The sequence below is a fragment of the Pan paniscus genome, chromosome X (assembly GCF_029289425.2).
Source record: "Pan paniscus chromosome X, NHGRI_mPanPan1-v2.0_pri, whole genome shotgun sequence".
Classification (NCBI taxonomy): domain Eukaryota; kingdom Metazoa; phylum Chordata; class Mammalia; order Primates; family Hominidae; genus Pan; species Pan paniscus.
The window spans coordinates 55,859,285-55,872,907 of NC_073272.2; the positions used below are offsets into that span (position 1 = coordinate 55,859,285).

Consider the following 13,623-nt stretch of genomic DNA (forward strand, 5'->3'; position numbering starts at 1 on the left):
CTCACCTTTCAAACTTCTCAATCAGTGACGATACTGCTGCAGAACTGGGGCTGGCCTCTGCCCTGGGAGCCAGGCCCTTGGCCACTCGGGGGTCGGCAGGCAGTGGGCGTGATGGTGGAGGGGGGATGGGCTCCAGTGGGGGGTGCATCCGGGGCATCTGCAGGTAGCTGGGCTTTGGGGGCACTGGAGAGACGAATGGGGAAGAGAGAAGGGAGACATCAGTGAGCTGGATTTGAGCCTGGCTAACATGGTGAAACCCCATCTCTACTAAAAATACAAAAATTAGCTGGGCATGGTGGCACGTGCCTGTAGTCCCAGCTACTTGGGAGGCTGAGGCAGGATAATTGCTTGAACTCAGGAGGCGGAGGTTGCAGTGAGCCAAGATCATGTCACTGCACTCCAGCCTGGTGACAGAGTGAGATTCTGTCTCAAAAAAAAAAAAAAAAAAAATAGCTGGATTTGGAGGTGGCTGGCTGTCATGGCCAGGCCACAACGCCTTCCACAAACACCAATCTGCACCTTTGCCTGAGGTAGACACAAAGGGGCTAAGGTGAGATCACAGTATGCACACATTAGCCTCAGGCCACAGCACTCTGTGCACTAGGTAGGTAGCACTGCCCCGGGAGCATGGTGCCTCCCTATCCTTCTAACAAACCCTCTTCTCTGCCACTGGCTAACTTCTCCCCTCCTCTGTCCCCTCCACTGGGCCACTTCTCTGCTCTTTTCCAGGACCACTTACCCTGTGGCTTCGGGCCCGGTGCCCGCTTCAGTGGTGACGGACGCTGGCTAGGGGTTTCAGTCGGGGGGCCTGGGTCTGAGCGAAGCCGCTGGGGACCTTCTGGATGAGGCTCTAGGCTTTGGCCAGGGTCAAGGGACAAACTTTTAACCAGGATCCGGTTTCCCTGTTGCAGCCCTGCAGGAAGGGAGAAAATGGGTGTGAAGTAACTGACTTTAACCCAAAGGGGACTGGGGTTAAAGTTAGGACTGGCATGTCTTAGCAGCTATCTGGGGTATTGGGTTTCTCTGAGCCCCTTTCCTGGCCACAGTGTTTTTCTGGGAAGCCCCTATCCTAGCCCTCAGATGGAGAGCCAGACCCAGGGCTGGGGCTGGCTGTTTTCATCAATAGATAAGAATTCTTTGTGACTAGTGCATTGATTCCATGTATGTCAGCAGGCAGTATTACTAGGGAGTTTAACCAGGCTGGGGGTGGCTGTGAGCACCCTAAAGTTTATACATGCGTTTGCAGCCCTTGTTTCTACAGCCACTTAGGTATGCTGAGTATAAACCATTCTTCAACGTTTTCGTTAAGGCCCTGAGAATATCTAGACTTTCTTGTTTACAATTTTGTGCAGCTAAGTGTGCTTAAAAATGATGAAATTGTGTTTCACGAGCAAGTTTTGCTTCTTGAAATCCCAACTTCTGGCTGGGCACAGTGGCTCATGCCTGTAATCCCAGCATTTTGGGAAGCTGAGAAGGGAGGATTGCTTGAGCTCAGGAATTTGAGATGAGTTTGGGCAACAAAATGAGACCCTGTCTCTACAAAAAATATAAAAGTTAGCTGGGCAGTGTGGTGTGCACCTGTATTCCCAGATACTTGGGAGGCTGAGGTGGGAGGATCACTTGAGCCTGGGAGGTGGAGGTTGCAGGGAGCTGAGATCACCCCACTGCACTCCAGCCTGGACAAAAGAGCGAGACGCTGTCTCAAGAAAAAAAAAAAAAAGAAGAAAAATGAAAAAGAAAATCCCAACTTCTCAGCAATCTGTACTACCTTCCTCAACTTCCACATCTACACAGACCCACATGCATCTTCCACCTCTGCCACACACACACGTGCAACATCCGGAGTTCAGGCCACAGGAATAACTTTAAATCAAGCAGCCAGTTCAGAAAAAGGGGAGGCCTTTTTATACTGTCCCTCTTCCCTCACTGTATGTCCCCTAAAGCCACCTCTATCTTTGGCTCTAGAGGAGATGATGGTCATGCTTAGGAGAGAGGATTTGGTCTGGGAGGCAGTGAGGGACCCCCCACCCCAGGGATGGCATGCCCCAAAGAAAGGAATGTGGGGCTCATGTGGTCCTGGCTGGGCAGGGGGCTGTGGGAGTGCCTCAAATGATAGAGAAGTCAGGTGGGGCCAGAGAGGAGTGGGAAAGGCCTTGGATGCTAGGCTGACATTCATCCTGTAGCAGAAGGGAGCCACAAAAACCCCTTGCCTAGGGAGAGATGGAGGCAAACAGGTGTGAGGACAAGAGAGTAAGCAGTAGTCAAGAGCTCCCGGAGGTACCACCATCACATGGTGTAAGTTATGCTGTGCCACAACCACATGGCCTCCCACTCACAGCCACAAAGGGTCTGTTAGCTTATATCACACACAGTCTCATAAATGACTAGTCACAAATGGGCCCACTCAGTCATAGAAACACTTGGTGTTATTTACACCATTTCACCCAACTGCAGGTAATCGCCCTCCTGAAAGCCTAGTTACACACAGTCACAAAGACCTGCGGCCACAACCTCACACACGATCACACAGCCTCGCAGTATCACACACACCTGCAAACATGGTCATGCAGTCACAAAGACACAGAGTCACACAATGGCAATTCTGCCATCTCACACACAGCTTCATACAACCGCCCAACCACAGACAATCATATACCCAGTTAGACATTCTTCAAACATGGTTTCACTGAGTCACAAAAGATATACATTGTCATTTACACTATGTCTCACAATTGCAGGGCCATGGAGTGTCACACACACCATGTCACACCTGCAAACATGGTTACACACAAAGACTATAGGCACACAGAGTCAATTATACCATGTCAGACACAATCACATACAGTGGCAAAACAGCATAAAGTCACATGATACCACACACTCAGAAACATGAACTCACAATCACAGACATGTGGCATACAGGTGGCCCTCCACATTCATGGGTTTTGCATCCTCGGCCTCTGCATGGAGGCTGATTGATCGAAATGTTTGGAAAAAAAGACAAAAAATAACAATACAACAATAAAAATTATATAAATAAAACCCAATACAGTATAACAACTATTTACATAGCATTTACATTGTATTAGGTATTATAAGTAATCTGGCGATGATTTAAAGTATACAGGAAGGGTCAGGTGTGGTGGCTGATGCCTGTGATCCCAGCACTTTGGGAGGCCAAGGCGGGCGGTTCACTTGAGGTCAGTAGTTCGAGACCAGCCTGACCAACATGGCAAAACTCTGTCTCTACAAAAATACAAAAATTAGCTGGGTGTGGTGGTGGATGCCTGTAATCCCAGCTACTTGGGAGGCTGAGGCAGGAGAATCGCTAGAACCAGGGAGGTGGAGGTTGCAGTGAGCCAAGATCACGCCACTGCACTCCAGCCTGGGCGACAGAGACTCCATCTCAAAAAAAATATATATATATATATATACAGGAAGATACACATAGTTTATATGCAAACAACATGCCATTTTATATAAGGGACTTGAGTGTTGGCGACTTTGGTATCTTCAGGCTGTCCTGGAACCAATTCCCCATGGAGACCAAGGGACAACTGTCATTTACTATGTCATACTCATCTAACAAACACATCCACGGTGTCCCTGGGTCTTAGCCATAGGCCCAGGAATACACACACTGTGGGACACTTGCCTCCTCCTAAACAGTCACATACAAACTCTGCTGTGAAAACATACACACACAAAGACCTCTGCAGCCTCCCTTCCAGGGTCACACAGGCAGAAAGAGTCACAGGGGATTTTAGGTCTCCCAGTCCCGGAGGGAAGAAATAGCCCAACCCACAGGGTTCCAGCAGCTTCCCTAGGCCCCTGACCTCACCCCTGGCTACATCCCAGCCAGGTCCACCCCAGGGGACTCAGATCAGGGTCCTTTCCCAGCACTGAGGGAACAGGGTGCCCCAGGCCCCAGGCCGAGCGCCCCTCCCCAACTCTGTACCTTGCTTTTGGTGTCGTTCCTCACTTCCTTCCCCACCTAAGCTGGCAGGGCCTGGCCAGGATGGAGGAGGCGCTCCTCTCCACTGAGCTGTGCCGCTTACCCTGCCCTGCTCAGCACATCCTGGCCTGGTCTTGCCCTGCCCTCCCCCTGGGCGTGGGGGTGAGGAAGATGAATCACCTGGAGGGTGGCACAGGCGGAGACGTGGTTGGAGAGACACATGGCCAGAGCAAGGGAGAGAGACAGAGAGGAGCTGACAGGGCCAGAGAGGCAGTGAGTAAAGCCAGGCACCCTGCCATGCAGAGACCCCTCCTCAGATATACACACATAGGTGCCAGGGTCCCTGGTGCCCCTTGTCTGCCTCCTTGGGCCTGGAGGAGCCCACCTATCTCCACACCTCAAAGCAGGCAGGCCTCTCTGGGCAAGCCCTCCCTACCCTATCTGTAGCAAAGCAGCAGGGTCCCTGGATAATGCTGCTCTCCTTCTCCAGTGCTGGTCCTCGGGATGGAGTGACCATACATCCCACTTTCCATGGCCCTGCCCTAGCCCACCCATTGCTCCCTCCTCACCCATCTCACCTGACAGCCCACAGACAGACCTGCCTCTCCATTCTCTCTGCCTCCTTGCAGGCAGCCCTGCAGGAAGAGGAGGCTGAATGAAATGCAAAGATTCCCTGGAGTCCCAGGTGAGAGGAAAAGAGATTGTCAGCCCAGTTTCTAGTGAGGAGATGGAGTCAGAGAGAGGCAGTGACTTGCCCAAGGTCACAGAGCAAATCAATGAATGGCACACTTTTGGGCAGACTGGTCATGGACTGGATTCCTTTCTTATTAACCCTGCTCTCCAACGGCAAGCTGGAAAAGAGGGGAACCAGGAGGGGCGGGTGGACCCAACGGCTTCAGAAAGTCACAAACTGCAGTGTAGCTAGTCAGAGGGACACCCCTCAACCCTGTCCACAGGGAGTTGAACAGGGGTCCAGTTTAGGAGCCTAGGCCTGGCCAAGAACCAGGCTAGGTTTCACTGAGCGGGGGAAGGTTCAAGATCCCTCCCTCTCGTTTCAGAACTCCCTCTCCCTTGTCTCTCTGCCTACATTTCCCTGTCTCCTATTTTCCCTCAGTGGCCTCCTTGGCTCCAAGTCTTGCTCCCTCCAGGTGGCTGAATGAACTTACTTACAGTCCAGCTCAGATCATGCCACTTACCTGCACAAGAACTTTCTGTAACTCCCTACCGTCCATGGGAAAATAGAAACTTCTCAGCTAGGCCGGGCGCGGTGGCTCACGCCTTTATTCCAATACTTTGGGAGGCTGAGGTGGGTGGATCACCTGAGGTTGGGAGTTCGAAACCAGCCTGACCAACATGGAGAAACCCGATCTCTACTAAAAATACAAAATTAGCTGGGCGTGGTGGCGCATGCCTGTAATACCAGCTACCGGGAGGCTGAGGCAGGAGAATCGCTTGAACCCAGGAGACGGAGGTTGCGGTAAGCTGAGATCGCACCATTGCACTCCAGCCTGGGCAACAAGAGCGAAACTCTGTCTCAAAAACAAACAAACAAACAAACAAAAAAAAAACACCAAAAAAAGAAACTTCTCAGCTAGCTCTCAGTGGCCCCTCATGACCATGCTGAACTCTATGGCTTTCCTTGGCTGAGTTTGGTCTCCAGAATATTTTTGAACCTAGTAGACCCTGTGCTTGGGGATGAGAAAATCCCATCCCTGCCCTTGGGGAGCTCCCAGGGTAGGCCCCCCTCCTCCTTCCTAGAAACCACAGCCATTCCCACTGCCCCATCCCGTCCCTACCCAGCAAGGTCCTGGATTCATTTTCTCCAGCCCTTTTTTTTTTTTTTAAGACAGGGTATTGCTCTGTTGCTTAGGGTTAAGTACAGTAGTGTGATCAGGTCACTGTAACCTCAAATTCCTGAGCTCAAGTGATCCTCCCATCTCAGCCTCCCAAGTAGCTGGGACTACAGGTACTCACCACCATGCCTGGCTATTTTTTATTTTTTTTGTAGAGATGGGGTCCTTCTTTGTTGCCCAGGCTGGTGTCAAACTCCTGGCTTCAAGAGATCCTCCTGCCTCTGCCTCCAAAAGTGCTGAGATTACAGGCATGAGCCAGTGTGCCCAATTTTTCTTGTGGTTGATAATCCACAACATTATCACACCCACACCCACACCTCCACACCTGACAAGATCCTCCACCAGCACTGCCCCTTCCATCAATGGATTTATAATTCCCCAATGCCCAGTAGAGCAGAGATCACCAAAAAGCCCCCGTCACACACATTTGATCACACCACCAAATCTTTCTTATTTTTTATTTTTGAGGTGAGGCCTTACTATTTTGCCCAGGCTGGTCTCGAATTCCTGGACTCAAGCAATCCTCCTGTCTCAGCCTCCCAAGTAGCTGGGACTACAGGTGTGTACCACCACACCAAGCCACCACCAAATCTGATAACACTTTGTGGAAATGTACCCAGCCACACACCAACTGTGCACATCCCTCAAAGACCCAGAGAGAGAACCACAGAGCTACTCATGTCTGTGTGCACCGTGCTCGGCACAACTGCACACACACAACCTCCACTGCCACTCGGCCATCTCGTCACCTAGGAAAGCATACTCTAGGCACCCCAGGAGTGCCAGTGCACTGTGCCAGCTCTGCTGTGGGGATGGGGGTGGGGTATGCACCCTTCCTGCCCCACTCTCAAACCCCTGCCCCCCCAGGCATTCAGCAGGCCAGAAGGGCAATCTTGACCCTTACCCTCAGGGAGCTCCCAATCTCAAAGACAAAGACTCTAACTCAGGAAAGGCAACGAGGGCGAGCCTGTGGGGACTGGGGAAGCTCAGTGGAGGAGAATGGATAGGGTGGCCAGACAAAATACAGGACACTCAGTTAATTTTTTTTTTTTTTGAGATGGAGTTTCGCTCTTGTTACCTAGGCTGGAGTACAATGGTGCGATCTCAGCTCACTGCAACCTCCGACTCCTGGGTTCAAGCAATTCTCCTGCCTCAGCTTCCCGAATAGCTGAGATTACAGGTGCCTGCCACCAAGCCCAGCTAATTTTTGTATTTTTGTAGAGATGGGGTTTCACCATGTTGGCCAGGCTGGTCTCGATCTCCCGACCTCAGGTGATCCACCTGCCTCAGCCTCCCAAGGTGCTGTGATTACAGGCGTAAGCCACCATGCCCGGCCACTCAGTTAAATTTGAATTTTAGATAAACAAGGAATGTTTTAGTATAATATGTCTCATGAATACTTATACTAACAATTTCTTAAGCTATACTTAAAAAATGACTTGTTGGGCCAGGCGCAGTGGCTCATGCCTGTAATCCCAGCACTTTAGGAGGCCGAGGTGGGTAGATCATGAGGTCAGGAGTTCGAGATCAGCCTGACCAACATGGCGAAACACCGTCTCTACTAAAAATACAAAAATTAGCTGGGCATGGTGGCAGGCGCCTGTAATCTCAGCTACTCGGGAGGCTGAGGCAGGAGAATGGCTTGAACCCGGGAGGCGGAGGCTGCAGTGGGCCGAAATCATGCCACTGCACCCCAGCCTGGGCGACAGAGTGACACCCCGTCTAAAAAAAAAAATGACTTATTGTATATCTGAAATTCAAATCTAATTGTATTAAATACTTTCTGAAGGCTAATTCTGGCAACCCTAGTCAGGGAAAGCTTCCAAATGAATGTGGCAGAGCCGGGCCTTCAAGACAGCACCTGGTAGCCAGAGTTCCCCCAGACTCTTGTCCACTTAAGCCTCAAGCAGGCTAGGGACTCTACCCAATTTTTTCTGCCATGGGCATCTGAATGCTCATGACAGTGCCATTATTTCAGGGATGGCCTTGAATCTGGTCTTTTTTTTTTTCTTAAGTCACTAATTTAAAAAACCATGATACTTGACTATTCCCAATAAGGGTGGTGTCATCATGATCACTGATTGAACTGCATGGATTGAACTGCTGCAGCACCTGTATTAGGAACAGCTGGCTTAGGACTTGCACAGACCTCAGTTTAGATCCCAACACTACCTTTTACTAGCTGTGTGGCCCTGGGCAAGTCTCCCCATCTACCTGAGCCTCAGTTTCTTTATCTGGAAAAAAGGACAATAATAGCAGTTCCTTGGTTTGGGGGAGCCTATGGGACAAGGAAGGGAAAGAGCACAGTGACCCACCCCCACCCCACCACACACACAGTGATATGGGTTAAATTTGAAAACCAACAGAATCACACATCCACAAAGCCACAAAACTACACACATAGATACATAAGCCCATGGGCTGTAGGCTGCAACCCAATGTAAAACTGTATATACACCGAGAAACACAAGCAAACTCAGCCAGTCAGAGACACAGAACCTAGCCCCACTCACCAGGATAGCTCTGCAGATCAGGGCAGGATTCCTATGCGAGGTGGTAGGGCAGTGAAGACAATGGTGCCCTGTCCTCCCCATTCAAATTCAATTCAAAATACAAACCAGAAAAAAACTGTAAAATAAGTGTCAAGAAGTGTAGCTGAGGTTTGAATTTTCCCATGACAATTTATTATTATTGAAATAGGAAAATCCTTGCAAAAATTGTTTCTGGTTGCTGCATGCCCCTGTGTGGCAGGTGCCCTGAGCACATGCTTCTGGGTTTACTGGCAGAGAAAGTCCAGCATCTAGCTGTGTCTGAGGACAAGGGCTCCTTTTGCCCATTCCCACTGGAACTGGACCCTGCATCTCCCTCAACCCTTCCTGGGAATCTCAGCTGCCAAGTTTTCCCCCTCCCAGCTAGTAGCAGCCCCTCTCACTTCTCCCAGCTGTAGCCTTGGCTTAATCTCAAGACAGCTACTAGGGCCCCAGACTGGCCCTTGGCCATTAACTCCCTGGTGTCCTGGGGCAAGTGGCTTCAAAGCTCTGGGCCCCAATTTCCCCATTTGGGGCCCACAGCTATGAAGGATAGCTCTGCAGAGATGCTAAAATGGGGAGAAAACGTGTGTTCTGCTTGTTGTGAGCAATCAGCGAGATCCTAGGGTGAGCAGAAGCCAGCCCCTAGCACGCAGGTCTCCTGACAGCCCAGGCAAACTTCTCCCTACAGCCCTCAAATCTTTTCCTTTCCGGGCAGAGAGGTAGGCTCCTGGGACAGCTGGAATTCCTGGGGGTGGGGTGGGGAAAGGGAGCAGAGGGAGTGGAGAAGAACAGCAGAAAGGAAAGTGCCTTTTGGGAAGCCAGTTCTGTCGGGGGAAGGGGCATCCCTCTGCTTGACAAAAAAAAAAAAAAAAAAAGCCATAACTGCCCCACCTCTTCCCACCTGCCCCTTGAATGTGAACTGCAGGCCAGCTGCCCCACTCCGCCTTCAAGGCCAGACTGCACCCAGGCTGCCTGACCTGGCAGATGTTGTCTCTGAAAGTTCAAACACAAAGCTCGGTCAAGTGTGAAATGTGCAGAAGGAGCTGTTTACAGGAACCCTGTGGGTAGCTCAGGGGTTCCTTCCCTGAAGTCGACTATTCTTCTCAACATAAGGACTCTGCAGAAAAATGGAGGCACTTTCTATAGTGTGAAGACACTTTCAAGAAGTGGGGGCCATTCTGGCAAGTCAGGAGCTTCCTAACTCTTTTGAGTTTCCTGAAGAGCGTTCCATCCTTCAAAACGGAGACACTTTCTGTGAAATGGAGATCTCTTTGATAAACAGAAGGCCCTTCTGTAAAGGGAAGAAGTTTTTCCAAAAAGAGGAGCCTTCTTCAAAGTGGAGGGACATGCTGTAAAGTGAGGAGAGTTCTCTAAAGGCCCTTTTGTAAAATGGATGGCCTGTTTGTAACCAAAGGACTCTTAAGGATCATGACAAAACAGAAGACTGTTAAAAAGAACTCCTTTTTGTAAAGTGAGGCCCCTTCTGTAAAGAGAAGGATGTTTCTGTAAAGTGCAGACCCTAGTATAAAGTGAGGAACTTTCTGTAGAGTGGGACAGTCTAAGGCCATGGGGAATGGTGGGGACTGGGTTAAACTGGAAAGCACATGCCTAACCTGAAGTAGAAGCAGCAGCTTCTCCCCTCCACCCAGGTGTCACCTTGCAGTAATGCGGCGCTGTATTGTCAGGTCTTCCAATATTTCAAGGGAATCCAGAAATCCAGATTTTTCTTCTTCTTTCTTTCTTTTTTTTTTTTTTTTTTTTTTTTTTAGACAGAGTCTTACTCTGTCGCCCAGGCTGGAGTGCAGTGGCGCAATCTCAGCTCAGTGCTACCTCTGTCTCCCGAGTTCAAGCGATTCTCCAGCCTCAGCCTCCCGAGTAGCTGGGATTACAGGCACACGCCACTACATCTGCCTAATTTTTGGATTTTTAGTAGAGACGAGGTTTCACCACGTTGGCCAGGCTGGTCTTGAACTCCTGACCTCAGGTGATTCACCCGCCTCGGCCTCCCAAAATGCTGGGATTACAGGCATGAGCCACTGTGCCCGGCCGGGAAATCCAGGTTTTTCATGTGAAGTCCCTTAATTTTAAAAACTGTGGGCAAGCCAAATGAAACTTGTGAGTCAAATTCAACTTGTGGGCCATCATGTTGCACTATCTGAGTTAGATGATCCTAAAGGCTCATTCTACTCCTGCTGTTTATGCCTTGCCCTATCTCACATGCTCTTGCCCTTGAGTAGAAGCCTTGCAGGTCCTATCTCCCACTCCCTGGAAGGGCCCAGTTTCCTCTGTGTCTGAGCAGGCTCAGGGAGCTGGCCCATGCATTACTTGTCAGAAGTTCCCTGAATTGGAATCTGCCTTTTGTTCTGTGTGACCCGATTTACCTTCTGCCCTGTGCAGGATGCCTAAAGAAGAGAGAGCAGGAGATTGTAAGAACATGCAGAAATCTCTGGAACTCAAGCTGTTCACTTTTTAGTAGAGGATATAAGATATGAGGATTCAACTGCTGAACACCCACTCTGGGCCAGGTGTTGTGTTGATGCTATCTCGTATGGCATCCTCCTAATGATCCGGTGAGCTATTACCCATTTTACAGATGAGGAAACTGATGCACAGACAGGCAAAATAATTTGCCTGAGGACAGCTAAAAGTGGTTGAGCTGGGACCAGATCCCAGGTGTGTCTGTGTCCAGAGTCACAGAGCACATCTTCAGTGACTGCTGAGTTGGGAAAGAAATCACATTTGGAGGGGGGAGGAGAGAAGACTTCCTAAAGGAGGTGGTTTTTAGTTGTGCCATCCAGGATGGGGTGTGTTTTTTTTAGGTATAGATGGACTGAGAATGGTTCTGCAGACAAGGGAAGAAGAGTGGGCAAAAGTGTGGATATTGGGTGGGGAGGTATGAGTGAAGCATATATTTGAAGTATGTAATGTCATGGGTTTGCAAGAAGGCTCCACAGCAGGAAGAAGGATCAGGAAAGGCCAAAAGATACAAGCAAGCAGACACCCCCTTCCCTACACCACAACCATAGACCTATAGGGGGCATGCAGAGGCAGACGCAGGCACGGGAACAGACACAGGTATAGAAACAGACAGACACATCCACAAGATCTAAGGAGACCCACGCGCAGAAACATCTAGAAACTCCCACATACTTAGTGCCAAGGTGACATACAACCAGGCACAGAGGAGCACGTAACACATACAGACCCAGAGACACACATGGATCTATATGCAAACACACAGATGGCCATACAGAAACAAGAACATTAAGACACACACACAAAATAGATCCACGGGGACAAAGAAGGCCAGGCACATGCGCGCGCGCGCGCACACACACACACACACACACACACACACACAGACACACAGACAAACCAAGCAGCCACATGAGAGCACAAGCAGCCCATCCCTCTTCCAGTTGCTTGATTACTGTGAGGGCCTGGCCACCTCCTCCCTGCTTCTCTGGACTAGAGGCCAGAGGATAGGGGGCGGTAGCTCCACCCCCGCCCATCTCCCTCCCCCGCCCCGGGAGGAGCTGGGGACTTCAGAGGACAGGAAGGGAAGGGAGTGGAACTGCAGCTGGGAGCACTGGGAGCAGTAATTACCAGATGCTGGGGCTGCCACGCTGGCTGAGATTCCCCTTCCTGTGAGGCAAAGCCGCTAGGGGGATGGTCCCTCTGACCCTTGCCTCAACCCCAGGGACCCCAACACCCACCCATCTCCCTTCCCATTCATCAGAGGCCTGGCCAAATCTGAGAGTTGGAGACACAGAAGGATTATGAGGGGAAAAGACAGATGATAAGAGAAAGACACTGGGACAAACACAAGGAGGGAGAGGACAGGAAAACCACAGAGACCCAGAGATGGACATAGAGGGAGATGGACAAAAGGAAGAGACAAGTCAGAAGGGAGACAGAGACAGAAAGGTCCACACAGGGCATGGTAGTCAGCGAGGGATACAGACCCAGGCAGAGGGGCAGGGACAAAAAGGGCAGGCCAGGGCCATCTGTTGAACATGGTGACAATGTGCCATGCCAAGGGCTGGGGATGGATCTGTGGCATTGAATCCTTACAACAACCCTAGAAGGTGGGAATGACAGCCCCATTTTCCAGATGAGAAAACCGAGGCTCAGAGGGGTGAGATGACTTGCCCAAGGTCACATGACACTTTAGAAAGTGGCGGACCTGGGTCTGGGGGGCTCTCTCTGCTGCCAGCCCCTGCCAGAGTCAGGGAGGCCCAAACAGAGATCCCTGGGGGAATTCTCCAGAGAGAGAGAAGCAGTCAGCAAGCCTGGGAGATGCTCCCTAAGAGATGCGGTGAAAGTGACCCCAGCCTTCCCTGCCCCTCCCACACCCGCGCGGTGGGGGAGGGGCTGCGTCTACACCTGGAATGCATTAGGTAGGGGGGTCCCCCAGCCTAGGGGAGCAGGGAAGGGGCTGGAGGGGGAGCAGGGAAGGCAAAGGCGAAGGCGAAGGCAAAGGCGGTGGTGTGGGCGGTGGCGGCCCAGGCCTAGCAGGCCCCGGCGGGCGGAAGGGCTTCTATGCCAGCTGCAGCTCCCAAAGGCCAGCCCTGCCAGTTCCGCCTTTCCCGCTTTCCACAGGCGCCTTCCCTCCGCGATTTAACCCTTTCCCTGCAGGGGCCATGGGGAAGGGCCAAGGAGGGCTCTTCCCTCTTAGTCTCAGCTACATACCTGTGCCCCTCACCCACCTGCCCTTACTCTGGGACCCAGATAGGCATATCTGATGCCAACTGGGTGCTGTCACCTAGATGTCCTGTCTTCAGGCTCCTCAGCCTCAGCACATCGTGAACGACACTCCTACCCCAGCCCCGGTCTGCTTCTCCTCCTGCCTTCCCCATCGCAGGAAGGACAACTCCATCCGCCCAGCTGCCCAAGCCCAAGTCCTAGGTTTCTTCCTCTCCCTCAACCCACATGTCCAGCCAGGCCCCAAGTCCTTTAGATGCACCGTGGTCAGTTGCTCTAGAATCCCTATGCTTCATTCCCCCTCCAGCCCCCTAACTGGTTTCACTCCCATCTTCCGGGCCTCTACGAGGCATTCTCTACACCACTGCCAGCTTTTGGAAAACACAGTCCCCTGCAATCCCTTCAGCCTTGTGAAGGGCTCCCTTTGCCTTCAGGGGTGAAACTCCTGAGCACAGGGACAAGGAAGGCCTAGCTCAGGAACATTTCCCCGCCCCACGATCCAGCCACAATGGCCGTTTGTCTGTTCCTCGAAAGTGCTCTCTTCCGCCTAGGGCTTTGGCACATGTTGTTCCCGTGACCC

The 13,623-nt window shown here is 51.3% G+C and overlaps 1 protein-coding gene across 2 annotated transcripts in view; it reads right to left on the reverse strand.

Annotated features, from left to right (window-relative positions):
* Positions 1–13,623, reverse strand: part of FGD1 (FYVE, RhoGEF and PH domain containing 1) — a 49,887-nt gene that overhangs the window by 25,166 nt on the left and 11,098 nt on the right. For both annotated transcript variants that reach the window (XM_034950415.3, XM_003807155.5), the window contains exons 2-3: positions 740–913; positions 6–183 (exon numbers count right to left, since the gene is read on the reverse strand). In XM_034950415.3, the coding sequence (XP_034806306.1) occupies positions 6–183; positions 740–913 (352 nt within the window). The remainder of the gene's footprint in view (positions 1–5; positions 184–739; positions 914–13,623) is intronic.